At 44.0% G+C, this 27,547-nt stretch overlaps 1 protein-coding gene across 4 annotated transcripts in view; it reads right to left on the bottom strand.

Moving 5' to 3' along the window:
- Positions 1-27,547, bottom strand: part of EFHC2 (EF-hand domain containing 2) — a 189,334-nt gene that overhangs the window by 3,252 nt on the left and 158,535 nt on the right. For 2 of the 4 annotated variants that reach the window (XM_044235435.1, XM_044235437.1), the window contains 3 exons: positions 26,085-26,282; positions 23,799-23,891; positions 11,556-11,661 (listed from right to left, as the gene is read on the bottom strand). In XM_044235435.1, coding sequence (XP_044091370.1) covers positions 11,556-11,661; positions 23,799-23,891; positions 26,085-26,282 — 397 coding nt within the window. Of the gene's footprint in view, positions 1-11,555; positions 11,662-23,798; positions 23,892-26,084; positions 26,283-27,547 lie in introns of those variants that run through there. The other 2 variants (XM_044235438.1, XM_044235436.1) reach the window with 2 other exon arrangements.

Below are 27,547 nucleotides of genomic sequence, written 5' to 3'. Positions count from 1 at the left end.
CCAATGGTCAATGATTTAATCAATCGTGTCTTTGTAATGAGCCTCCATAAAAACCCAAAAGGAGAAGAACTGGAGAGCTTCTGGGTTGGCAGGAACATGTGGAGATTCCGGGAATGTGGCATGTGCACAGAGGTTGGAAACTCCCCACTCTTTCCCCCTACCTCCCCCTAGGCACCTCTACCACCCGGGCTGTTCTGAGTTCCATCTTTTTATAATAAACCAGTGATATAGGAAGTAAAATGTTTCTCTGAGTTCTGTGAGCTGCTGTGGCAAATTCATTGAACCCAGAGAAGGGTCATGGGAACCTCTCATGTACAGCCAGTGACCAGAAACACAGGTGATAAACTGGTGTCTGAAGGGGGTGGGGGGAAGGGGCAGTCTTGTGGGACTGAGTCCTTACACGCTGTGGGATCTGATGTTGCCTCTGAATGGATCAAGTTAGAACTGAGCTGAATTGTAGTACCCTTAGCTGGTGTCAAGAATTGTTTGGTATGTGGAAAAAAAAAAACCCCACACATCGGAATTGGAACCAGAATTGTAGCCAACCCCATATTTTAGGGAGATTTTCACGGGCACTAGTTTAAATGGATGAACAGAAATTAAATTGAGATCCAAAGGAGGGTGAGAAAACAGAAGATAGGATTTAAACAACTCAGCAGAGGGGAGGCAATGATAAAGGAGAGGGGAAAAGTATCTTCTTCATAGTCTTGCCTGTAATTGGGTCCATCTAAAGAAGTCACACGGGCCAACTCCCACTAAATAAAGAGGCCTTTGGTGACACGAGAGACCCCACACTCCCACTGCTTAACTGTTCTAATAAATCCACAAATATTCTGCATTACATAATATTTATGACAATTTGGGCAGTGAATAAAAATATTCTTTGTGTTCACTGACCTTTTATTCATGCTACACCACAAAACGAGAAGAAAAGTACAGGTCAGATTGTGTTCTCTGCAGCACACGTACATTGGGAGTGGAAAGAACTGTGTGGTAATTCTACAACAGGAGAGCCCATCCACAGCTGCCGATCCTTCCCCTTCCGGATGAGGATGAGCTGCTGGAGTTTCTGTAAAACAGCCTCCTGACTGTGCATATCCGCCATCTTAAATATCTGTGCACAGCAGGCTGTGCCAGCGCCTCTCCTGAGCTTCTCACTCTTTCCACTTTGGCCCTCACTGGTCCGACTTTCAGCACTCGTTTCCTCTGCCTGAAAGCTTTTCTTTGGCCTCTGAGGCCCACTTTGGCTGCCCCTGTGACATGCCACAAGTTCCCCGGGAATTCATTCTTTTCCCCCCTCGTCAGGAGCAGCTCTCACCCATGACTGACAGGAGCTGATGGATGAATAGTGTCCCCCCCCCACCTTGCGCTTTGGGTGGGAAAACGCTGTAGGTCACTGGATCCCTGAGTTTCCCATAGGCATTAAGCTCCAGTCACCAACATGTGTTACTGGTTTGAGGCTAAGCCCTGTGGTAGCTCCTTCCCTTCTACTCTTCATTCCCTGCTCCCTTAATAGTCTTCCCTCCATCCTCCTCACAACCTATATACGCTTGAATCCTTAACTCCACGTCAGCTTCTTGACGAAGTCAAACAAAGACACCGTGTGATTCTGTGTTTACCAGAATTAACAAAATGTCTAGGAAAGTCACAGCACAGCTCAGAACACAGGCAATTCCTTTCAAAATGGTGGGTGGATCCAGAGTCTCCAATGTGACTTCAGGTAACTCAAGAGATGGCGCCCCAACCGCAAAACTAAATTCAGTTTCCTCCAAAGGAAGATTTTCTGGAAGGAGGAAGGACTGTGAGATGCAGAGCAGAATTCAACAATGATGCACAGTCACGACTCCAAAATGGCTGGGAATCATTGTCTGCAAGGGGACCCCACTGTGTCTTCCACGCTGGCTTTGACTAAAGCTACAGACCATGTCAAAGAAGTTGGCAATAAATTACTTGTTTATCAACGGTGAAAAAAAATGTAACTGCTGATCTGTAAAATCATACAACATTGAAGCAAAGATGGCACACTGGCTGGGAACCCAGTGAACAGCAGCTGCCCAGTGAGAATAGCAAAGCTGTGTGTGAGCTCATGGGCTCTGGATTTATTTGCTTTGACATTTTTAAAAGGAAATTTAATTGGATTATGTCTCCTTCTAGTTTAAAATTTTCTACTGTAGTACTGGCCACCAGATGCATGAGGGGGAAAAGATCGGGAGCCAATTAAATTCCACGCTTCACTGAAACAAGGTTATTTTTATTCCTCCCAAATGTAAGGCTGATGGAATCATGTTAGTGATTTCACTGTTATTCCCCTCCCCATGCTCAAAAAAAAAAAAAAAAAGACGTCTCTACAGGAAACATCTATGAATTTGTAGACAAGTCCAGTAGGTTGTATAGAACTGAACCTGTGGTTTTCTTGGATTTACTGCCTTCTAATAGGCTGACGTGACCTCAGAAGTAATTCAATTGACAAAGTTGTAGAAACGATTAAAATTTCCATGAATCAAAGGGAAATTAATTTGGGGAAGAGATTTTGCAAATATTTGTTGAGATAATCAAGAGCATTGAGATGTCCTAAGGAAAAGCTCATTGATTAAAAAAAAAATGCACACAAACAAAACAAAACAAAACAAAACCCCGGGGGATTTGCTTATATGCCTAAGCATTTTTGTCTTTACTATAATATATCCCAGTCACTTCCCACTGCCCTACACAAAGCTTCAACGGAGCTGTCATCTGTGTGAGTGTAGGTAAAACGCAGGTGTGGCCTTTAAACAAGAAACCTTTCTTTGAAGCTGCCTTCCAGGGTAAATAAAGCTTCCAAGAGGACAGGAATTTTTGCTGAGCTCTAGTGGTTGGCTTTTGCATATGATTCAAGATGACCTCGTCCCATACTTTGAATCAAAGTGGATTCTGGCAGAATTGTTCCCTACTAGGTCATAGTTTTGTGTTAGGTAACTGCTCTGTGTTTATCAGCTACTTTTAAAATCTAATGAGAATGACTAATAGTCTTTAATTTCAACTGCAAAATTCAACCTCAACTCTTAGAAATAACTGCTTATTTATTAGAGCTGGCAATAGCCCCTAACTATATAATCTTTACCTTTAGGAATGCCTTTGAGTCCCAGCTTCCTGTCTGCAAATTGGGAAGAATACTTAGTTTTCACAGGATTGGGACAATAAAACGTCACAGGATAGTCCATGCTCTAAATACAAAAAGAAGATCTTTCCCAAGTGGGGTGTCCAATGACGTATCTTAAGGTGCACCCGAGCAGCCCCCTGGTCCCCATGCTAAGGCCATATGTCACCCTTTGCGGCAAGAGAGTGCTACAGAGTGCATGGCTCATGGTCTGGCAGTTACAGTGCTCATAAAATGAAGCCACATCCAATTTTTCTCAGAAATGTCAAAAGATAAGACGCCAGTCACACAGTGCAAGTTATAAAGTTTATACGAGAACCAATTTAGTGTTATTTTTTAAAACGTGGCTTCGGAGATTAACCAGATAGGCCCTAAACCACGGGCCCTATTTTGCCAGTTTAACAGGCACCATCTGTGAGCAAGCACAACAGAATGGAAATGGGCTCTCCAAGCCTTGACAGCGCCACGGCAACATGCTGGAACCATAGATCGTCACACAAGGGAGTGGGAGGTCAGTTACAGCCCCGGTGGCTCACCATGGGCCGCTGTGGGAGGCAGACAGAGGCCTAGCCAAGGCAGCTCCTGAGAATTAAGGCTACAGGCCACAGTCAAAAGTCAGATGGTGGATGACAGTCGGCTTATGCCCAGCCATGTAGGGAAATTGCTCACCAAAGCTAGATGAGCTACAGACCACAGTCCTCTTTGTAAATTTCACTGGTTTGTTCTTAGATCCCAGCCTTATTAGCTGAGACCACCTAGCCATCACATGCAGGGGAGCCCCACCTGAGTCCGGGGGACCAGTCCTGACATCCAGTGGACCAAGCACCGGGAGCTGTTATCTGGACCTGACCTCATACCCTGATTGTGAGGTCTGTTTGCCTGAGCCCGAGTTTTTATTCTGGCAACAGACTGTGCTGGGTCATTCTCTACCGGCCCCCAGAAGACCCATTTTCTTCCCTCTTCTCTCTTCCCAGCTCACATCCTTGGGACAACACCCTCTGTGGACTGCATCACTCACTGAGATTCCTTATTTCCTGGCTGCTTAGTGGGTCCAGACAGCGGGAAGCAGCAAGAGATCAGGCTATTGATTCCACTTCCCCTCCCTCTGCTCCCTCCCCACCTGCCTATGGTTTGGCAGTGGCTACCTGCAACTACCTGCTGCCACGGCTCCCACTCCTCCACTGGGCTCCACTACCACTGGCCCCGCTCTGCTTCTTCATACCTATGGATGGTAATGGTTTCCTGCTCTTGCTAGTCCCTGATCGGGTTCCTGTAACCCCAGCCACTCCTCTGGCAACATTCCCTTCATTCAGTCCGTATCCCTGACTCCTTTGAGTGTGCTGTGTATGTACATTTCCTACTGGAACCTCACTGGTAAAGGGACTTAGCCAGCTCTGTCCCCTGGGTGGGGCACTGAAGGCTTAGCTCAAGCCTACACACTGGCTTCATCTCATTGCTGAATAGTGCTAACTTCAGGGATCCCCATCACTGTGCTCCCTGTATCGGAGAGATGTCCTGCTTTTCCAATCCCATGTCTGGTGTACCAGACCAACCTCCTACACAGCCCCTGGTTGGCTGAAGCCACCAGTCCTGTTCCTCTTTTCCAGTCCCTATCTGATCATCCCGTACGTTGCAGGTAATTAGGTTAGCCTGGGAAGACAGCCTAAATCTCTAGTCCAACCATCTGTCCTGTCCATTAACACGGACATGCCATCCCTTGCTCTCAACAGAACTCGAATCTCTCACGTCACCCGCAGGGCTGGGTCATATTCACGACCTGCGGGATCTCGTCCTAAAGTCCCACATGTGACTTTTTGGCGGGGACCACCTCCCCAAATGTTGGCAATCCCCAGAGCTCTAAGCAAGAGGTTTTCTGTGCCCAACTGGGCCCCCACAGACCTCCACAGCTGGTCTGGCTCCTTCTTGACCTCTTCCAGGATTAACTGCTCTCCTGACAACTCCCCACCACGGGCAAAAGATCAGGCAGTGATAGGGGGATAGGGTTGGGGATGGGGCTGTGCTGCACTGCCAGGCTCCCAGTTGATGCCAAGAACAATCAGCAAAGGTTTCAAGGACTGTAAAAACAAACATAAACAAGTGGGACAACATCAAACTAAAACATTTCTCCATGGCAAAGAAAACCATCAATGAAAAGGCAACCTACCCAACGGGAGAAGACATTTGCGAATGACGTATCTGAGGGGGCATTAACATCCTAGATACATAAAGAACTCATAAAACACAGTATCAAAAAACCACACAATATGATTTTAAAAATAGGCAGAAGACCTGAAAAAACAGTTTTCCAAAGAAGACACCAGATGGCCAACAGGTACACAGAAAGATACTCGACATCACTAACCACCAGGGAAATGCAAATCCAAATCACAATGAAATATCAGCTGTCACCTGTCAGAATGGCTTTTATAACAAAGGTAAGAAATAACAGTATTGGTGAGAACATCGAGAAAATGCACTCTTGGTCAGAATGGAAATTGGTACAGTCACTGTGGAAAACAGTATAGAGGTTCCTCAAAAAATTAGAAATAGAACTACCCTACGATCCAGCAATTTCACTAGTAGGTACTTACTGGAAGAAAATGAAAACACGAATTTAAAAAGACATAAGCCCAGCATTATTTAAAATAGCCATGGGGTGCCTGGCAGCTCAGATGGTTAAGCATCTGCCTTCAGCTCAGGTCACAATCCAGGTCCTGGATGGAGCCCCACTTCATGCTCCCAGCTCAGTAGGGAGTCTGTTTCTCCCTCTCTCTCTGCCTGTGCTCTCTCTGTCTCTCAAATGAATAAATATATATATATTTTAAAGATTTTATTTATTTATTTGACAGAGATTACAAGTAGACAGAGAGGCAGGCAGAGAGAGGAAGGGAAGCAGGCTCCCCACTGAGCAGAAAGCCTGAAGTGGGGCTTGATCCCAGGACCCCAGGACCTGAGCCGAAGGCAGAGGCTTTAACCCACTGAGTCACCCAGGTGCCCCATGAATAAATATTTAAAAATAAAAATAATACAGCCATGATACGGGGGCATCTGGGTGGCTTAGTTGGTTAAGTGTCTGCCTTTGGCTTAGGTCATGATCCCAGGGTCCTGGGATTGAGCCCTGTGTTGGGCTCCCTGTTCAGTGGGGAGTCTGCATCTCCCTCTGCCTGCTGCTCCCTCTGCTTGTGCTTTCTCTCTCAATAAATAAAAATCTTAAAAAAAATAAAAAATAAATAAAATAAAATACCCACGATATGGAATCAGCCTAAGTGTCCATCAGTTGATGAACAGATTAAAAAAAAAACCCTGCAGGATATATGTAAAAGAGAATATTATTCAGCCATAAAAAAGGAAGGAAATCCTACCATTTCAGCATCATAGATGGACCCCAAGGGCATTATGCTAAATGAAATACATCAGACATAAAAAGCCAAGTACTGTTATGACTTCTTTTATATGTAGAATTTAAAAAAACCAACCAACCAAACAAAACAGAACAGAATCATAGCTACAGAGAACAGACTGATGGTCGCCAAAGGGGAGGGGGTTAGGCGGGGGAGAATGGACGAAATAGGCAAAAGGACTTAAGGCATACAATCTTCCAGTTATAAAATAACTAAGACAGGGGAGTAATGTACAGCAGAGGGAATATAGTTAGTAACATTGTACGGTGACAGATAAATGGTAGCTAACTGGGTGACCACTGTGTGATGTGCATAAATCACCTGAAACTAATACAATACTGTACACTAATTATTTTTAATAAAAACTGAAAACAAGAGCTTCAAGAACAATTGGTTGCCGAGTTAGGATGTACCACCCAGGATCCCCTTGAGGAAGGACTTGGTGGCCCAGCTGCCAAGAGTCCCCCTTCAGGGATGGCCTCGGCTATAGAGCTGTCTTGGCTGCAAAGAGTCACATTACCCAAGGTCAACCCCCTTCCTAAAGCAAGCTCAGGGATAAAGGCCAAGCCATTGTGGCCCATCTCAGGACAGCTTTGAAAGGCCATTCTAGCTCCAGAACTCTGTGGGCTGGCACAATTTCTCCCTTCCACAGGTACTGATCCCAAGAACACTCCCAAATGAACCTTTCGCACATTCAACTCCACCTGCTTCCTGGAGAACCCAAACTGTGCAGCGGGCTCTGACCCGAGTGTCGCCAGGCATCGTTGGACAGGAACATTTAGAGCACACTTACATGGTTCAGGAGAGACTGTACTTTTCACTACTGATTGTGCTCTATCAACTATGCAACAGCATGCTCAACCCATTCCCACTGAATATTTTCACATGAGATTCTAGACTCACTGGTAACATTCCCAAGCTATCTTATATCCTCTTTATGAAACAATAACAAGCTTAGGAATACCAGAGTGCTGTAGACTTTGGGATCTAGTTACGTTCTCATTATTAAGTTAAATTAGTACCATTTTATACCTATGTTCCTATCTTTCTTAAACCGGTGGGAAAGAAATGGCCCCTTCCAAATGTCTCCCACAGACTGGACTGCTTCTAGGCTTGCTCAGTCGAGATGAGAAGAGACCCAAAGAGTAAAGTTCTCACTGTATATGAGTAACAACTGGGAAGAGCCCACTGCTGAAGCACGGGCCCTTTCTCTGATGCTACGTTCCTGTTCCCCCACTGTTCTTCTACCTTTAAAGACAGAATTGCGGCTCTTAGCTTTGGAAGGTGACTGCTCAAGGCCCAGCACACTCACCTGAGGAAGTAAGACCTCCCCATTTCACAAACGATAATAATAGCTAACATTTAAACCCTTATTGCTAGACAGATGTGGTGGTAAGTGTCTTATGCGTATCAACTCAATCCTCACAACCACCCAGATGGAAGTTCTTTTCTTTTCTTTCTCTTTTTTTCTTTCTTTCTTTCTTTCTTTCTTTCTTTCTTTCTTTCTTTCTTTCTTTCTTTCTTTCTTTCTTTCTTTTCTTCCTTCCTTCCTTCCTTTCCCTTCCCTTCCCCTCCCTTCTTCTTTCTTTCTCTCTCTCTTTCTTTCAGAGAGAGCGTGCACATATGCACGAACCATCCCCTCACCAAACACACACACACACACACACACACACACACACGAGCGCGGGAGTGGTGAGAGAGGAAGAGAGACTCCTAAGCCCACTCAACACTGAGCAGGAAGCCTGACTGGGCCTCAATCCCATAAGCCCAGATCACAACCTGATCTGAAACCAGGAATCAGAAGCTTAATTGTCTGTGCCACCCAGGTGCCCCAGAAGTACTACTCTTATCTCCATTGTTGGGGGGAGGAAACCTGAAAGGTTGAGTGACTTGCACAAAGTCACCCAGTTAGTCAGTCACAGAGCTGAGGATTTGAACTCAGGGTCATGTCCCAGTCACAGAGTATGCAAGGGATAAAATGGGGGAGGGGTGGCTAAGGGGAGAGGGAATCTTGGGCCTTCCCATGGGGTGGCTCCTCTTCTAGCGTGGGTGGTGAGCCTTCTGTGGGCCCTTAAATCAATTTAATGGTTCACAAACAACATTCAAAAGGGAGAAAGGAGAGGTGTGGGGGAGGGGAGAGAAGAAAAGGAAAAGAGGGAAGAAAGAAAGGGGCAGAGGAAGAAAGACAAGATGGCATTGCACCACATGTAGTCAGAATAGTATTGTTTCACGAAACTTTGGTTCTGCTGTATCTGTGCATGCTGGGTTGTTATGAAAAAAGTCTAACTGTGGGTTGTTATACCCAAAGGTCATTAAATTTCATTCAAATTCAGTCATCAGGAAAATAAAAATTAAAGTAGTAAGCTACCACGCATTCAGAGGCAAAGTGTAAAAACAACTTGAATGTCTATCAACAGAAAAATGGATGAATGAATTATTCTATATCCATATTACAGCTAGCTATTCAAGAATGGCTCAGGTTTATACATATTAAACTAGAGAGATTGCCTATGATGTAGCATTAAGAGAAACACACTGCCAATAAATGCATGTGGTACAATCATATTTTGTACAATGAGTGATGAAGCCCCTAACATACAGATGAACATTTGGGTGGTGGATTGGGCAAAACAGAAAAGGAGGGAAGGAGGAACTAAGGAAAAGCACAACAAAGGCAGCCGCCGTCTAGCAAGAAGTGTGTGCATCATTCAGGGTGCCATAGGAAACAGAGGACATGAGCAAACTGTGTAAGTTGAAAGGAATTTAATAAAGTGACTATGAAGTTGTGGGAAGCATTTAGGAAAACCAACAGGGGATCCTCCGGTCCCTCGAGGACTATGGCAACAGGGAGCCAGTGTCACCACCAGGGTGAAGGGGCAAGAGATGGTGGTTACTGGAGCCTGGAGTGGTAGGGAGCTGTATGCAGGAGGCAGTCAATCCATGGGAACTGGCAGGGACAGAAAGGATTTCCCTCTCCTCCCACCCTCCCCTCTCTTGCTGGTACATCACACTGGCCAACCCAATTGGGGGCCAGGGCACTGGGGAATCCATTGATGCAGCCCATAAAGGTCAACTGCCCAGGACTCAGAACAGGAAGCAGGGGGACTGGAGAAAAGTCCTAATGGGACAAATATTTGGATCATACACGATACAGAGTACTATAACACTGAGTGAGAAAGTGAGAATAAAACCTCCATCTATGATTTTTCTTTGTACATACAACATTAAATATTTGCATGGATGAGAATTAATAAGGTTACCAAGTGACTGTACCGATTTGCTTTTGTGATGGTAACTCAGATTTTAGTTAATTAAATCCAGTACCTTCAATAATAATTACATTAAAAAAGAAGAGTTCTTCTTTTTTATTCTTTGCAGTGAAAAAGACCTGAGTTTTAATTCTTGTATCTACCACACGCTTGCCATTTCTCTACCTTCCTCATCTCTAAAATGGGGACCCTGAGAACACCTACCTTGTAGGGTTGCTATGAGGGTTAAACCAGTTGATAGATTTTCAGGCCTTAGGGTAATGTTTTAGCACATGGTAAGTGTTTACAGTTGTTATGGTGACAACGGGACATCAAGAGCCTCCCAGTGGGTCTACCTGTGTCCACAGCCCGTCTCCAAAGTACCCACTATCCAGCTAGAGCAAGCTGATCATGTCACTCTCTTCTTTGAAATCTGTCCATGGTCTCCAGCCCTTCCATGCTGTCCCCCCTCTCCCAGAACATCAGTTGGGAATGTCTTTTCCCTACCATGCCACTTTCCTCCCTTGCTAACTCTTCTTATTTGTCACTGAAATTTCAAGCACGGCCTCCCCTGAGGAGACTTCCGGTCTCCCAACTCCTCTGCCTCTGCCCCTCCAACCCCAACAGCTTCCTCCTCTTCCCATTCCATCCTCTTCAGGCTGTATCACGCTACACTCCTAATCATGAGTGTATTGATTCCGCCATCATCAGGTGCCCCTCCCCCCGACGAAAAGGTAGCAATCATGGCCTTCATCTCTGGACCCCCAGCATGGAGCACAGAACCTGCTGAGAGTGCCTACTTAGTCACGATTTGTCTGAGAATTAAACTTAGAAACGAGCGAGTTATGTGACCCGAAGTCACTCAACTAAGTAAGTGGCACAGCAGAATTCAACCCGAGTTGTGTTGGACTCCAAAGGCCACCACTGTCTCTCCCAACCATCTGGAAGTTCTAAGGCCGCCTGCCACTCCAGAAGAGTCGCATGCCTGAGGGAACTCCCCAGGGGCACTAGACCAGTTCAGGCCAGAATGAGTTGGTCAGCGGAGACCGGGAGGGATAAATGCCTCTTTTCTGGGAGTAATCACATGACATTTGCTTTATCAAGGGACTTTCCCAAGAAAATCAATTTCTGGAGCATGTTAAAATATAAACAAACGGCCATCCACCCACCCACTCCTTAAAGACAATTGGTCCAAAGAGATCTCAGAGAATTCAGACAATTCCACAATGTTGAGAGCACCACTAGATCACATGAACTTTGTTTTCCCTAACCAAGCATTTTTCTACTGAATTTTTATTTTAAATTTGGCTCCACTGTGAAATGCACCCCCCCGCCCCGCCACCTCATCCTATACTGTTTCACCCAAGGCAAACCTGTATGCACAGCCACAGACATTCTGGGGATTCTTGACATATGTACCATTTGAGATTTGTTCTCGTGGCTCATGATGATGTTAGCAGAATCCCTTGATAACAGTGTTTATATCTATTTATAACTGTAACCTATTATCCTATTTTCCATATAATTGGATGCGACTGAGGTTAAAAAAAATTCAGCTGCAGAAGAAAAGTCATGTTCTTATAGAGCAGATGTTCGCTCAGCATGGAAAGTGAATTAGCCTTTAACACAAATGCCCAGAAATACATCAGTGCTTTTTCCAAAAGCCCTGGTGTTAATGTTTTATGCTGAAAAATAATTTTTAAGATAAAGGATATTAAAAATGCAATGAAGGTAGCCACAGCTGGTTTTTAAAACCGGTGTTAATTTTACCTCTTTCAAGTATGACGGTGCTTCCAATTCGGGCACTGGATTCATTCTCCAGTTCAGGGTGCAGAAAAGTGACTCATAATTTATTTGTTCTTTACTGTCTTCAAATCTGAAAATATAATTATAATATATAATTTGACTCAATCTACAGAGTTCAGGACCAAAATGTCAGCTTAAATGCTATCCAGGAAAACATAATGTCAGGTTAGGTTTTAATACCTGGTATTTTTCTTATTTCTTACTAGATTTTTGAACTTTGTGAGCAGAGATCCCACACAGCTAATTCACCAGTGTCCCCAGCACCTGGAGTCATGCTGGCACTTAGTAGGTGCTCAGTAAAGCTCTGCTGCAGTTGCCATAGAAACAAATGATCTTATTATTCAGTAACTAAGACCATTTTGTTCAGAGTATTTGCAGGCCCTCTTAATTTAATATGGTTGGTACTGTAGGTCAGTGAAACAAAACCACCTTGTGTTTCTTAAATTGCATGCTTTTTAAATTTTTAAGGGGAGCCTAGATTCAATGCATCTACTAAGATACTTTTTGGAAAAATAAAAGGTATCTTTATCATTTATTATGATGAAGCCATTAAAAGGGGTTATTTAGGGGTGCCTGGGTGGCTCAGTCGGTTAAGTGTCCAATTCTTGATTTCAGCTCAGATCGTGATCTCAGAGCTGTGAGATCGAGCCCTGCATTGTGCTCTGCCCTGGGTGTGGAGGTTGCTTAAGTTTCTCTTTCTTGCTCTCCCTCTGCCCCTCCCCACCCCTAAAAGAAAATAAAAGGGAGGGGGTGTTATTTAGATCCATGTATGCTATCCAGGGAAAACAGTTCAGGATATATTGTTGAGCAGAAAGGAAGTTACAAAATAGTATATAGAAATATGATCTCACTTGAGGTATATATTTCTATAAAAAGGCACAGGGGTACGTGGGTGGCTCAGTCAGTTAAACATCCGACTCTTCATCTAAGCTCTGATCTTGACCTCAGGGTCATGAGATCAAGCTCCGTGTTGGGCTCCACACTGGATGTGGAGCCCACTTTAAAAAAAAGAAAAAAAGAAAGGCATAGAAAAATTCTAGCAATACACTGAAGTATTAAAACAGCTATCTCTGGGAAGAGAGACTACTTTTTGCTTTTTGCTTTAGAGCTCTCTGTATCTGAATTTTTATCTGAATGTTTTAAATTTGTAAGAAAAAATATTAAGCCCATGTTTCACTTAAAAGAAAACACTGGCATAAATTTAACCTTAACCATAATAGAGTTTTGGCCATTAAGACCCAGTAATTTCAAACACAATTGTTGGAATGACCTAAACACAAAGTGAAATTCTTCTTAGTATAATACCTCAATGCCACCTAGTCTTAATTTCACCACACTCTGCCAATTTTGAAAGCTAAACATATATTGGTCATGTCAGACCATTTTTTGAAGGGCAAGATGAAGGTGTTGTTCCAAGCACCCTGCCAGGGTTCCTGCCCTGCTCAGGACCTCCAACTCAACAGTCCCCTTCCAACTGGCAAGTGAGGTGTACAAGATACTGTGGCAAGAATGAACAGGGGATAATTACTTAAAAGAAAACCTGGTGATAATCAACTTGGGAAAATAATATACTCATAAACAGTCAAAAGCCTCCCCCCCACCACAGGAGTAAAGAAAATAATAGCTCATATTTATAAACTAATACAAATTAGCAGTAATAAGTTAAGTGTTACAAGATGAAGTCACATAGACTGGTCAATCTAAACAAAGTAGAATAAACAGAGTGATCAGAAGAGGAGAAAGAAAATTCGGTTCTTCTTTTGTGTACATTTTCTTTGGCTGAGGATTCTGGGACACAACTCCAATATGCTGCCCCCTACCACTGTTTATCCTCTGGATTTTGGCTCGCTTGTCATTTGAACTCCTTGAAAGGACATTCTCTGTTTATGGAAATATTTGTAGCCAAAATGCTGGACCATTATGTCTTTTATTTGTGTGTGTTTTGGGAGAAAAACTAAAACTCAATCAATTAAAGATGTTTTGTAAGAAACTTTCCTCTAGCATGGAGTCTTGAAGACAAGTATTCCCTAATACTCTGAGTAGGAGCTGAGGTCAGAGAATGAGGTCACGTAGGGCCTTTGACTTTCATACTAAGGAAAACTAAGAGCCACTGGAGCATATTGTACACAGAGCACTTATGGGATCTCAGTTGTATCTTCTGAAGATCACGCTCATGGATACATTGAGAAGAGAATGCAGGAGCAGGGCCGAAGTGGCGAGGGCAGTTAGCGGTCTTCTACATAATGGCAACCTAGATGGCAGTGGGGCAGTGGAGGGCACTGAGGAGTAGTCAATTCTGAAAGATATTTTCAAAGATTTGTTTGTTTTAGAGGGAGAGCAAGCAGGGGAGGGGGTTGGGACAGAGGGTGAAGGAGAGAGAGAATCTCAAGCAGACTCCATGCAAAGTGCAGAGCCCAACGTGGGGCTTGATCTCATAACCTAGAGATCATGACCTGTGCCAAAACCAAGAGTCAGATGCTCAACTGACTGAGCCACCCAGGTGCCCCACTTCTCAATATATTTTGAGTGTAGGGTTCCTGAAGGATTGTACAGAGTCAGAGAGACAGACAGACAGAGACAGAGAGAATGCATGGACTCGGGACAACCCCAAGGGTTTTGCTTGACCAACTGGAAAAATACAGCTGTCCTAACTGAGATAGGAAGGACTGTAGGGGCTACAGGTTAGGCGTAAACAAAATGAAGAGTTTTGTTTGGATGTTACATTTTGATGGGAAGGGGGCAGCTGGACATAGGAGTCTGAAATTCAAGGAAGAGGTTGGACTTGAAGATAGAAATGTGGGAGCCACTAACACATAGATGGTATTGAAAGCCACCAGACCAGGAGACTGGATGAGATCACCAATGAACTAAGTTTCACTATCTGTTCCTACAGTACCGAATATAATTGTCAGTAAATTCCCACTACAACAATTATAGGAGACACTTATTTAATTCTAGAAGTTTCAGAATTCAATTCTGAATTCAGAAGTATAATATCCCAGTAATTTGGGAGCCAGTCAAAAGACTATCAAACAGATGTAGGGCCACATTAGACTCGGCCCCCGTATCCAATGCACTCTACGGTCCTGTGGGTTCTACCACCATAGCAGATCACCAATCTCTTTTTCTCCACCTCCTCTACTACTCACTCATTTCAAGCCACCATCAGCTCTCACCCAGGTTACAACGATAGCTTTGTAGTTTGGTCTTACTGCTTCTACTCTGACCTTTGCTGCAGACCCACCCTCCACCCAAATGAGCTTTCTAAAACACAGACCAGATCAATAACTTCCTTGCTTGGAACTCTCCAGTGGCTTCCCAATCCACAAGAACATAAGCTGAACTCCTTATCAGGATTGAAAAAACCCTAAGGAACCTGGTCACTGCTGACTCCTCCAGACTCATCTGAAAACTCTCCGTTTGCAACATTCCAGGTGTACTAGCCTTCTTGCTGTTCTCTGAGCATGCCAAGATTGCTCCCAGAAGTGTGAGGCATTTGCACCCTCTAGTCCTTTTGCCTGGAAGGTCTCCACTCAAACGTTGCTTCTTCAGAAAGGCCTTCCTGAAGCTCCTCTTGCCTAACCGAGTCCCCCTGCCTAAATCAGCATTTTCCCTGGACAATGGCAAGTGAAACTTACAGAAAAATTTCTGGAATCACCACTGGAACTCCTATTATCATACCTTGTTACCAATAAGGCTTATACCATGCCTACCTGTTACCCCTGGGCCCCTGGCTTCCTCCCCTGCCCAACTCGTGATATGTTAGACTCAACACATCAAAACATTTACCCATTTGAGGACTATTTGGAAAGGATATTCCTGACTCAAATGATATTTGGGAAGGATCAAATGCTGTAAACGGAAGAGTACACAGCTTAGAAATGAAGTATAAAATTTCTCTGAGGAAAGGGGCACCTGGATGGCTCAGTCAGTTAAGTGGCTCACTCTTGGTTCCGGTTCAGGTCATGATCTTGTGGTTGAAGGATCAAGCCCCTTGCCAGGCTCTGTGCTCAGTGAGAGTCTGCTTCAGATTCTCTCCCCATTCTCCCTCTGGCTTGTTCTTTCACTCTCTCACCCTCTTTCTCTCTCTCAAATAAAATCTTAAGAAAAAAATTTTTTTTCTGAGGAAAAATGTTTCAAAGATTTGATCTTTTCAAAGGCCCAGAGTGAGGCTTCAAGGAAGAGTTGAGCTGATGTGGTGTAATTCTCCAAGTTTTTCTTTTCAGTTTTGTCTTAGAGGGCCTCAGTGGATATGGAAATCCCGGCAAAAGGAACAAAGGAGAAAAGAACAAAGAATCTTTCAATTAAAAGGGATAAAAGTAGCCAATGCTTCTTGGAAGAATTCTTCACTCTTGGGAAGTGGACAGAATTGCAGTTAATCATGATGGATTGATCACAAATATATTTATCTCCCTTTCCCACCAAAATCTCACCAAGATGATAATGAAGGAATAAAAATAAGTAATAGCCTACAATGACAATGGTAGCTGGAAAAAAGACAACATTGGACAAGAATCTTCAGAATCTCTTGCACAATGGAAAGACAACACAGGGCTTGTAACTGACTTGGCAGAACTGAGGAAGGGAAGCTAAACTCTAAATGTCCAGAGGCAGGGGCCACTTAGAGATTAGCCAGTGTAGCCCACAAAGATCCCAAGATGTGGAGAATGCAGATTGCAGGTTCCAACAGAGGCAGGGTCATGGTGTGGGACTGAAAACAAGGGCTGTTTTTCAAAGCCTGAATAAAGCAATGGCAGCTGGAGCCCGAATACCTTCCTCTATAGTGTCCTCTTCTTCAGAAATTCAACTAAAAGAGCTTTAGTCAGGGGTGGGGCTGAAGCATAATGGAGGGCAGAGGAGAGCATTATACATTGAACTTGAGCCTCTCAGCCACTTTTCTTCCCCTTTCCCATTTCAAGAACACCAACAGCCACACTTCAATGAACCTGCTTTCCCTCATTCCACCTCCCCTCCTATTCCAGCAGGAGAAGATAGGATTCTTCTCTTGATCCTCCGAATGGTCCCAGAAAAATCTCCAGATTCCAGCTTCTGGGGACACTGCATGAAAATAAGGGCTACGAGATGGACGTGTACAGTGAAACCCATGAATCCATAAGATCCACCCTGCAAAAGCTTCCAACATTAAAGACAGAAGCCAAAATGGCAACAGAAAAAAAAAAAAAAAAGGAATCAGAAAAACAAATACAGTTCAGGTTGCAGAAGGAAAGAGGTGAGATAAGAGTGATAAAGTATATCTATGAAAAAAGAACAGAAGACTACCAAAAAGGATCATTCAAATTAATATGTGTTCTTGGAATAAAACAAATTTGACAGTAGTAAATAGACCCAGTAGAAGAGGTAGAATATCATGCTGAGGAAATCCCTTACTAAGTCTATCATAATGGCAAATCGAAAATTGGGGAAAAAAGAGATCCAAATCTGGGATACCTAAAATCTTAATGACAGGAGTCCTCACAAGAGAAAAATGCAAATGGAGGGGAGAAATTACTACAAATTAACAGAAAGTTTCCTAGAACCACAGGACAGAGTCTCCAGACCAGAAGGGTCTGTAAAGTGTTAAGTGCCCACAAGCCCAGACACAGAAGACACCATTGGCAAAATTCCAGAACACCAGGAACAAAGAGAAGATCCTCAGGGCATCTAGAAGGAACAATAATGGGAACGAATAGTATGTTAAATTCTCAAGCACAGTAACAGGAAGTTAGTATTGGAATCCAAAAATGAGAAACAGGAATAGTAGTACATGCCTGCTATTTAAATGTCTATAGAGATAGCTACAAGGGATGAGACAGGCTGCTTCCTGTGAATGGGTCTGGGAGGTGGGGAAGGATATGGCTGGAAACTACTCTTGCTGGAATAAACTTTTCAGAACTGAGTTTTTTTTCTTTTTCTTTTCTTTCTTTCTTTTTTTCCTTTTCTTTCTTTCTTTCTTTTTTTTTTTTACTATGAGTGTGTATCAGTTGGCTATCAATACAAATTTACAAAGCAGAAAAAGCAGATGAGAGACCTTGAAACGTGCTTTTCAAGGTGGTACAGTTGTACAAGTCAGACTTGGAAAGGAAGGCGTGCCACTAGTTGGGGCTTGCTGGTGAGGAATTAGTCTGCAGTCTTCCTCCCTGCTCCAAAGTTCTGTACACCGCTTCCTCCCCCAGACTGCTGATGGGGTGAGGTTTGTCACGCCCTCCTCTGCTATATAACATACACGAAATCTACTATATGGTATTGTTTGATGAGGTAGAGAGAGAGAGAGAGAGGATACAAAGGAGAGTTCTAGTTCTAAAAACAGTCCAAGCTGGAGGCAGAGGAACCTGGGGGTGGCAGTTCAGAGAGGCAGAGGGCTTGGCTCTAGGGGCCTAGGAATGGGTAGGTCAGTGTTTACATGTACCACTGGATACCATCTCCCACAGCCACCTGTCATGGCGTCCTACCTGCCTCAAGGCTACAGGTCATCGTTAGCCAAATCCTACCCAACCTTTCAAAATATTTTGGAAAGGCCTCTGAATCGTACAGAAAATGTATCTCCTTGCTTCGGGGTCATGCTGTGCTCCTGATCAAAAATATTAGCCTCCTGGTTCTCCCCCTGAATCCCCTACTTTGCTCCTTTCCAAATGACATTTGGCTCTTGCTAAGACTCTGATCCATGGTCAAAGGATGATTTGCCACTCTGGAAGTAATTCTCTTGAAAAGGCCGTGAAGGCAATTCCAAAGAAGAACTGTCTATGGCGACATTGTTGAAATCAGCGCACAGTCTTCCAGGGCGACTGCCCTAAAGGGCAGCACTAATTCTGGCTTTTAAGTGTTTCTCTGCTTGTTAAAAAGTCAGCCTCCTTACTTTAAAGTCCCAGCTCACAGTGCTAAAGTGTTTTCCTAAAACCTCCATAAATTCTTTTTTCCCTTTGATACTGGGGCAAGCCACCATTTCCTTCCCTACACAAACTAAGGGACATGTTTGTGGAGAAAGAGGGAGGGAAGGTAATTTCTCTGGTTCCTCCTTCGAGAATCATGACCCCCAAGCACGCTTCTCAATGCCTTGCTAGAAACATGGGTGCTTGTGCTCCCCCTCCCAAAAATGATGAATGGCCCCAAAACTACAGAAGCCATTTATCTCCTTGCCACCGGGAATAAAGCTGCTCTGCTTTATTTCCACCATCTGTGGAGGTATAAACCATGTGGTGGCAGCTGTATGTGGCTGAAGAGTAACGTGGCTTCCCCCTCTGCTGCAAAGGCCATCTTGTAACATAGGAGAATGGGCTGGGATGCATGACCAGGACTAGAAGGGAGGGCAGGCAGGGAAGACACATTTGTTTGTTTGTTTGTTTTTGAGAGAGGCCGGAGGGGCCAGGAGCAGAGGGGGCGGGAGAGAGAATTTTAAGCAGGCTCCACGCCCAGCACGAAGCCTGACCTGGGTCTCCATCTTCCAATCCTGAGATCAGGACCTGAGCCAAAACCACGAGTCAGATGCTTAACTGACTGAGCCACCCAGGCGTCCCAGCAAAGACACACTTCTGACTCATGCCGTTGTGTTTGGTTTCCATCCATTACCCAGCAAACCCAGGGGCACACGCTGGAACACCTGGTGAGATTCTTAAAGAATGGACAGTTCAGAAAAAAAGTCAAGCTCCAGGCCACTGCATCAGTTGGTCATACAAACCCAGAGCTGGCCAGGTGGCATGGCTCAAGTTATCAGTGAGGAGCTCCAGTCATGTCCGGACAGCCGGGCCTCTAAATTCCTGTTCTCATTCCAGCACACACCTTCTTGGTGAGGCATGTCACAGCGGCCAAGTATGGAGCGTGCACAAGGTCGACACTCTGTTGGTCCGTGTGGATTTGGAATTTTTTTTTAAATTTCGTAAAAACTATGTATCACCTTATATCGGAAAACGTAGGATGCATCTGGGAGGTGGGGCTTCTCTCTGTGGACTTCCCGGGGCACCAAACACTGCCACAGTGGCAGCCACACTGCCTGACCCTTGTCCCTCAGCCCCACTGCCGGGTACTGTTGGGTGAAATCACCAGAGTCCAAACCATGCCTCTGCGGGGGACGGGGGCACAGAGGCTGAGGCTGGGGAGAGTATAACGAGATGATCTGAGAGCCCCATGAGCCCCGTTAACTTTTTCCATTTTAACTGATATTTCTGGATGCGGCACCCACTCTCTCGGGAGGTCAGTTCGAAGGCATTCCATGGAGCCCAGAGCCAGCTGTGAAAGGCCAGCTTGGGGCAGAGCTGCTGGGGAAAGAGCTGCACTTGAATTTCCAGTTGTTCCAAGTGCCGATTCACAAGGCCAGTTAGGGAAGGAGGCTACCTCTTTACTCCCCAGTCCCACACAGAACACAGAGTGGAATGACCTCAGAATACTCTCCACTTCCTAATGGTTTAAGAACCAGGATTTCTTGCTTATTAATACTTAGGAAACATTAACAGTCCAAAATGAGGGCTCAGAGGTGTTGAGTCCATTTATAAGGATCACATGGGTGTGAGGCAGTAGAGCTGCAGAGCTCAGAGGCAGGTCTGGTGCATATCAAGCCCGTGTTTTTCTCCCCTCCCTGCCCCTCACTCCCCAGTGCACTAGCACAGGACAAGTGTCTGGGGCTTCAAAGGTGAATGAGACATAGCCCCGATTCCCAGGAGCTCGGACACGGACAATGTAGGGAGTTCTCATCCTGTTAGAGACTCATCTTGGTCCTCTGCAAGGTCCCTCAGTGACAGAGCCTCTTTATACCTCAGGGTCGGCACTTCCAAACTGGGGAATCGTGTCTAGCCTCAACTAGAACATTCCCTTCCATATGCTCAAGGGTTTACAAAATATCCTAGGGCCCTTGGCACTATGTCAATATGGAGTGTCAGTCCCCCATTACTACTACCACTTAGAACATTTAAGTCGGATGCCCTGTGCCTCAGTGAAAGGAATCTGACTGGTAAGTACAGAGTTCAGACCAGCTCCCACAGCACAAACTGGTTGGGGGCTGAGGTAACCAGAGGTGTAAAGATTTTGAAGTCCTGCTCTTAGCTTGAGTTGTGCTAGTAAGGAAAAGACCTAGTGGAATCCCAAGAAAAATGGAAAGGCAGTAGAGGGAACTCTTCCTAGCGAGACACAGCGCTAGGCAAAATACATACATGACAATCACTGTGTGGAAGAAATCGGCCAACTCTTTGGCCACACTGTTTTCCGTCCCCTGATTTCTGTTCACACAGCAGGGCTATCCAGCTGCTCAACAGCTGCCCAGCTGCATCCCGTGGCAGGTAACACTGCCCCTGGGCAGAGCGTGCACTGAACCAAAACAATAAACTCCAGGCCTGCCTCCCACAGGAGATGGCAGACGTCAGAGGGGCTCTGGCTCAGCGTGCCACAGGAGGGCTGTGCAGAAGGAGAGTCTGGTCAAGGCTCTGGAAAGCCCTGCGGAGTCTGTGGGGAACAATAAGAATGCAGAATATAAATGTGAGCTGCAGGCTGATGGGTCCATGAGGAATTAGGGCCGTCTTTGAAAGGAATCTGCGGAGATGATGCAAAACACCAAGCATGTGACCCAAATCGTGGCGGGGCATATTGGACGGAGAAGGGACTGGGAATGAGACATTTTCTAATCTGACTAGTCTGAAGCTTCCCCTCAGTGAGGAGCAGGGTCACTGCACAATTAGAGGCAGAGTTAGACTGAACAGAGCCTGCATAGCAACTCAGGGGGATGACCTCCACAAAGCTACATGGGGCTTGGAGGCGGACGCGCGCTGAGCCTGGGATGTCTCCGAAGCGAATCGCGGAACAGCCTTTCTGCCTTTCATGTCAAATCGAAAAGGCGAAGACGAAACAGTCTGCTGAGAAAAGGAGAGGATGAGGCCTTGGTGGCCTCGGTGTTAGAGAGGAAGCATCTAGGTCCTCCAGAGGCCAGGCTCCCACATCACTGGACTTTCCAGGACAACACATCCCTGGGGCCATAAGAGATAATCTAATAAATATCCACAGCTTCCTGACTGGAGACAGCTTAATGTGCGAAACGCCTTCAGATCCAAATGTTTGAAAACAAGGCTTCCTCTGTGTAGAAGGACACAAGTTTCTTCCAGTTCATTTCTAAGTCAGGGTGTGTGGTCTGTGGTCCCTGACTTCAACTTCTCTCCTAGGCCCCAATCATCACCTAGTACCAGGTGCTGCGCTGGGTACTTTATAGACGTTATCTTAAGTCACCCTCAGAACTTCCAGGAAGGAGGTATTATATCATTTCAGAGGTAAGGAATCTGAGGGTTGGGCAGGTCAAAAACCTTGCACAAGGGGTGCCTGGATGGCACAGTCGATTAAGCGTCTGACTCTTGGTTTCAGCTCAGGTCATGGTCTCAGGGTCGCGGGATCGAGCCCGCACTGAGCTCTGTTCAGCAGGGAGCCCCCTTGAGATTTTCTTTTCCTCTCCCTCTGCCCCTCTTGGTTGTGCGCATTCTCTCACTCTTGCTCTCAAATAAATGAATCATTTTTAAAAAATGTTAAATAGCTCATGTGGAGGACCACCTGGATGACTCAGTCCATTAAGCATCTGACTTGATTTCAACTCAGGACATGATCTCAGGGTTGTGAGATCGAGCCATGCACCAGGCTCTGCACTGGGCATGGAGCCTGCTTAAGATTCTCTCTCTCCCTCCCTTTGCTCCTCTCCCTGCTCATAAACAGCCCATGTGGCTTTGGGAATGTGTTAACTGAAGAAACAAGACTCCTAGGCCTGCCTATTTCATCTGAAGTCCTTTACACCAGGATGACCTAATTATCTGTCACACTGATGCCAGCAGATAAAACCAAATTGAGCGGATAGTCCAGAAAATAACCCCGGGTCGGTTCAATGCACACCTCCAATTGGATTGGCCTTCCTGAGTCTGCTTCTGATGCTTCTGACCCTAGTGCTCCTGCATAGGATTTAGTTTTATCTGTTCCTTTTGTCTCAGATGAGGACACCCCACTCCAGCTCCTGCTTAAGAACAATTGCTCCAACTGACAACCCTCAGCCTCCGAATGGAGAAGGGGGTGAAGGAGTTCAGAACTGATGATTTCAGTCTTCCTTTAAGGAGCAAAGAGATTTACAGAAAGTTTGTGAGTAGAAGAGCAACACTATGACATTTTTGTTCTTAGACGGTATTAACCTGCTATATGTAAAGATGGATTTATAGAGACCGGTGGAAAAAAGACCAACATGGAGGCCCTGAACAGTCAAGAAGAACTGTGGGTCTGAACCAGAGTGAAGATGGTGGTAATGGAGAAGAAAGTGGGAAGACAGTGGGAATGAGAAGGAATAGGAAGGAGGTAGAACTGTCAAGACATTCCTATCCATTGGCTATTTGCAAACAGTAATTCAAAATGGTTAGAAGCAGGGGATGAACATTTAAAAGGTTCAGGGATTAAGTCACAGCTCTTCTTAGAAGACTTGGCAACTTTGGGCAAAACACCTCATCTCTCTAAATCTCAGCCTCCTCAGGTGAGGCAAGAGAATATAAGTTGTAACTCATAAAGTAGTTCTCACAAAGCAATTGAGGTGAGGTCTTCTGTCAATGAGGACAATGCCTAGAACATAGTCCAAAATGTCAGACTTACCAAGATAAGTGAGTCAGAGGCGGGGCTGGGGATAATGTCATAGAAGCGAAAAATGATGACCAGAGTCTGCATAACTATGAGGGTGGTGCCTGAAGTCGAAAGTAAACGTTCAACAGGAGGGTCCAGTGCTTTAGAAAGCAGTTCACTGTGCTTTCCTTTTGCAACATCATAACGTTCACACTTTACATCCTGTGTTCTAGTAGGACGGAGCCCTGTAATCATAACACTTGGCCTTCTTCCTGCATGTCTTTAGCCAGCAGGAACTACCGCTTTGAAAAACCGGCCCTGAATTTTAGATCTAATACCCTCATTACCAATGTTAGACATCTTCATTTTGTCCCAGGAACCTGTGTATACATATGTGTGTGTGTGTGTGTGTGTGTGTGTACGCATGTCTTAACATTAAAAAGATAAAATAGCAATTCATAGTAGGCTAACATTCAAAATCATGCCCAGCTTTTCCTTTTGTAACACTTAAATGGAGATGTGTTATCAATAATATAATCAAAGCAGTCAAGGGTAAATCAAGGATATTTAAAGGTCAATGTACAACCAGGAATAGTTCCCCCAAACAAAAATATGCAGGACAAACCCCCCCTGAGGGTTGGAGCTCTTGCTTACTGAGACAGTATGGATGCCAGAAGATCATCGGTCAAAGGTAACCTGGAGGACTTGCACAGCCTTCTGATGTATTTGCTGGGTAATACTTTTTTTCTGCATTAAAACAAAGTAAACAGGTCTTTTATATTTTGTGTCTCTTGAGTCACAATTACATGCTATAGGAAAGAAAATACAGATGTGTCCTTAAAGTCTGCACATGAAAATGAGTACGAAAATTGGTACTGGAACTCACAGTAAGGAAAAACAGTCATATTGATTTTCATTGACTTTTTCCATTGCAAAAGTGACCAGATTCTGTCCTTCCAAAGGCCTTTCCATCAAGATTCAGACTCTCGGTTGGTGATAGTACAGCACTTTATGAGTGTTGCTCTAAGTAATCGATCTGCCTTCTTGACCACTAGTCAAAACTGGTTCTGATATTTGAAAACATCTCTTAATTTGACAGGCATCTAGAGCCTCCAACACAAGTATTGTATGACTTGAGGGTATTTTTCTAGTCTTTTCCTTGGACCCAAACCTTGTAACCTTGAGGCCCCAGCTGGGGCTTTAACATTCACCTCAATTTTGTCGGATGGTTTCTCCAGAGCAGCTCAACAGTCATTTTCCCCAGCCTGCCAGGGGCACAGAAATGCTTGTCCAATGTTCTCATTCAGCCAGTGTTCCCAGGCACCAAGCAAAATCAGAACCAATAAGAAAGAAAGCGAGCTGCTTTATACACACTGAGTTTACAAGATAATGGGAGAATGTTTGTGTCTAGAACTGAAGCCTGTCAGATCTGGAAGAACTTCAGAGATGTCTGATCAAGGAGCCCCATCATTCCCAGGAGGTGTTCTTTTAGTGAAGGGGGGGTCACACTTCTCACCCTGGGCAAGCGGTACCACAGAGTGGAAGGTCATGCAAAGCTCAGGCCATATAGCCTAGGGAGGCTCCAGAAAGTTTTAAAAGATTCAAGGAAAAATACCACCTTTACAAAAACTCAACAACTATGTGTTATGGATTAGGCAAAAAAATTGTGTTCAACATTAAGATAAACTATAGGTCTTTTAAGACATTTAGGGGAGGCAAGCTGGCCACTTGGGTACAAACTTCGGGTCTGGGGGTGATGGGAGGGGTCATGGGGCAAAGAAACATCAGTGGTTCATAGTAGGAAAACTAGAGGCTAGAGTTAGGAGTAAGATTTTCTAACTCCTGGTGAATATTCACCCCTCACAGAGTATCAGGTCTGTGGATAAGATGAACACCGAAACTTATTAAGATGGGGCTCCAGTTTATAAAAACGATTTAATAAAGAATAATAGAAACATGGCAAATGTAGTAGAAATTGATTATGCTGAGCTTCCATATTTTCAAGAAGAAATGATTTCAAAGAATTTCTAAATAAAGTTTACTTGTAAATTCCCTGTTCTCTGTATTAGAAAAGACACATTTATAAATCCCGGTGATCACAAACTAATGTAAGAAAAGATATTTCAGGATTAAACCTTCTAACATCTGGATTTACTATGTTTCAGTTGAAAGCCTTTAGAAACCAATTAAAAGGAAACGGAAAGGGGCATCTTATCTTTTCGAAGACACAAGGGCCTTCCCTATTCCATCAACAAACAAAGCTCACCATCGTGATGAAATATCAGTACCCAAATACTTTCCCAAATGATTTAAAGTACATTTGGAAAAAAAAAAAAAGAGTGCTGTATACAACCCAGACTAAAAAAGAAAGGAAAAAAAAAGAAAATTTTTAATCATTTTGCCAATTTCTGTAAGAATGTTGCTGGGATTTTTGTGATAACCACGTTTTATTGATACCAATGTGAATAAAGTTGACATTTAAGCAAAAAAAAATCGAAACTAGTTTTGTAATAATACTTAGACATTTTCCACTGGGTGGACGTTTGTACTAATGGTGCAAAAACACCGGTGGGTAAAATTGCTGGTGCTTATCATCAATCAAGACAGGGACACAAAACTGTGTCAGTACTCATTGAATTCATCACCACAGTTTTTCTCTAAAAAAAAAAAGCCAGGTCCACGTAAGCCCTTTGCTTCATTGTTGAATCAGTAACAATACTGACCTTATTAAATATCAACCTTGAGTATACAGCTTTTTAATATTCTGTGCGATAAAAATAAAGTTTGTTTAAAAAAAATAAAGTACATTTGGTCTATAGTGGAGTATAGTGGGACATCCCAGTGTTCTTTTTGCCCTACTGGATAAAATATAAATTCCTTCATTACTCAGGTCTGCAGAACCTTACATGATTTACTGAAATTGATAAAATGAAAGCTTACTTTTCTCGGTCTTGGTAGACACAAATAGCATTGAGTCTTTCAAAATTCTCAAAAGCGTTTTTCTTGAGCTGTTCATGGGCCCGTGCAATTAGGACATTCATATCAGGCTTCGTGTCCTCGGGCACCTGGTAGTGACGGGCAAGGGTTATAACTTCATGGTCTGTGAGTTTCCCAACAGTCAGACTCATTATTATGTCTCTGTAAAGAAAATGAGAAACTTCTCATGAAATTACATCTAAGAACACTTCATTCTCTTTCTGTTAAAAATATCTAAATTCCAGAGCACTTGGGTGGCTCATTGGTTAAGTGTCTGTCTTCAGCTCAGGTCATTCCTTCAGGTCCTGGGACTGAGCCCCATGTCGGGTTCCCAGCTCAGCATGAAATCTGCTTCTCCTTCTCCCTCTGCCTTTCCTCCTGCTTATGCCCTCTCTCTATCTCTCCCTCAAATGCATAAATAAAATCTTTTAAGAAAAAAATCCAAATTCCATTTTGTAAAACTTTTATCAACTGCATAGAGGACAGGTGATTATTTTCCTTTAATTTAATTGCTACTTCATTTAGGAGTAGTAGGAAAATACCAGGGCTAGAAGGGAAAACCATAAGTACTACAGTTTCTAAATAAAATGACATCTTGCCCAGAGTCAAACTTCTAGTAGAGAAGAGCCTGTAACCGGACAGTAAGTCTTTCAAAGTCCTTGAACGGTCAAAAAAACCTGTCACCAGACACATGATTTCATTTGATGCCTATTAATCTTACTTTCCACAGAATAGTAACAGACTTGGGGTTCTGGCTTCCCGTGGTGAAAAAATAATGAATACTGTTTTTCTGAAAATAAATAAATTGAAAAAAAATTTATAAATCAGCACGTTGGGAAAGCCTTTTCGAGTTGGAGAATGCAATCAGAAACATTTGTGCAGTTAAGAACTAAGACTGACACACCCTGCCAGTGAGGAAAAAGTGAGAGAAGAGACTAAAAAGTGAAGAGGAATCATTGTCTGAGTCTTTTGAAGGCAAATGGTATAAAATTATGTGGCAGAGCAATAATAATAATAGTAATTGTAACAGCAATGACACATTAACAACGAGGACTCAAAACCTAACAAATTCGTGGGACTGTTTTCAATACAGTCTCTATATCAAAGTGATATAAGGACATCAAAATAGTTAAAATAGCAACTGTTCTAGTGCTTACCTGAATAAGCTTCCACCATCGAGAAACTCTACTTACTGAGAGTGATTCGGTTCCCAAGAATCCCAGCTAAGTGACCGAAGACAAGATTTTTTTTTTTTTAAAGATTTTATTTATTTATTTGACAGAGAGAGATCACAAGTAGGCAGAGAGGCAGGCAGAGAGAGAGGGAGAAGCAGGCTCCCTTGCCGAGCAGAGAGCCCGATGCGGGGCTCGATCCCAGGACCCTGAGATCATGACCTGGGCCGAAGGCAGAGGCTCAACCCACTGAGC

This window comes from Neovison vison, chromosome X (genome assembly GCF_020171115.1).
Source record: "Neovison vison isolate M4711 chromosome X, ASM_NN_V1, whole genome shotgun sequence".
NCBI classification, from domain to species: domain Eukaryota; kingdom Metazoa; phylum Chordata; class Mammalia; order Carnivora; family Mustelidae; genus Neogale; species Neogale vison.
Note: the sequence above shows the minus strand (reverse complement) of the source record. Positions and strands in the feature narration are given on the sequence as shown.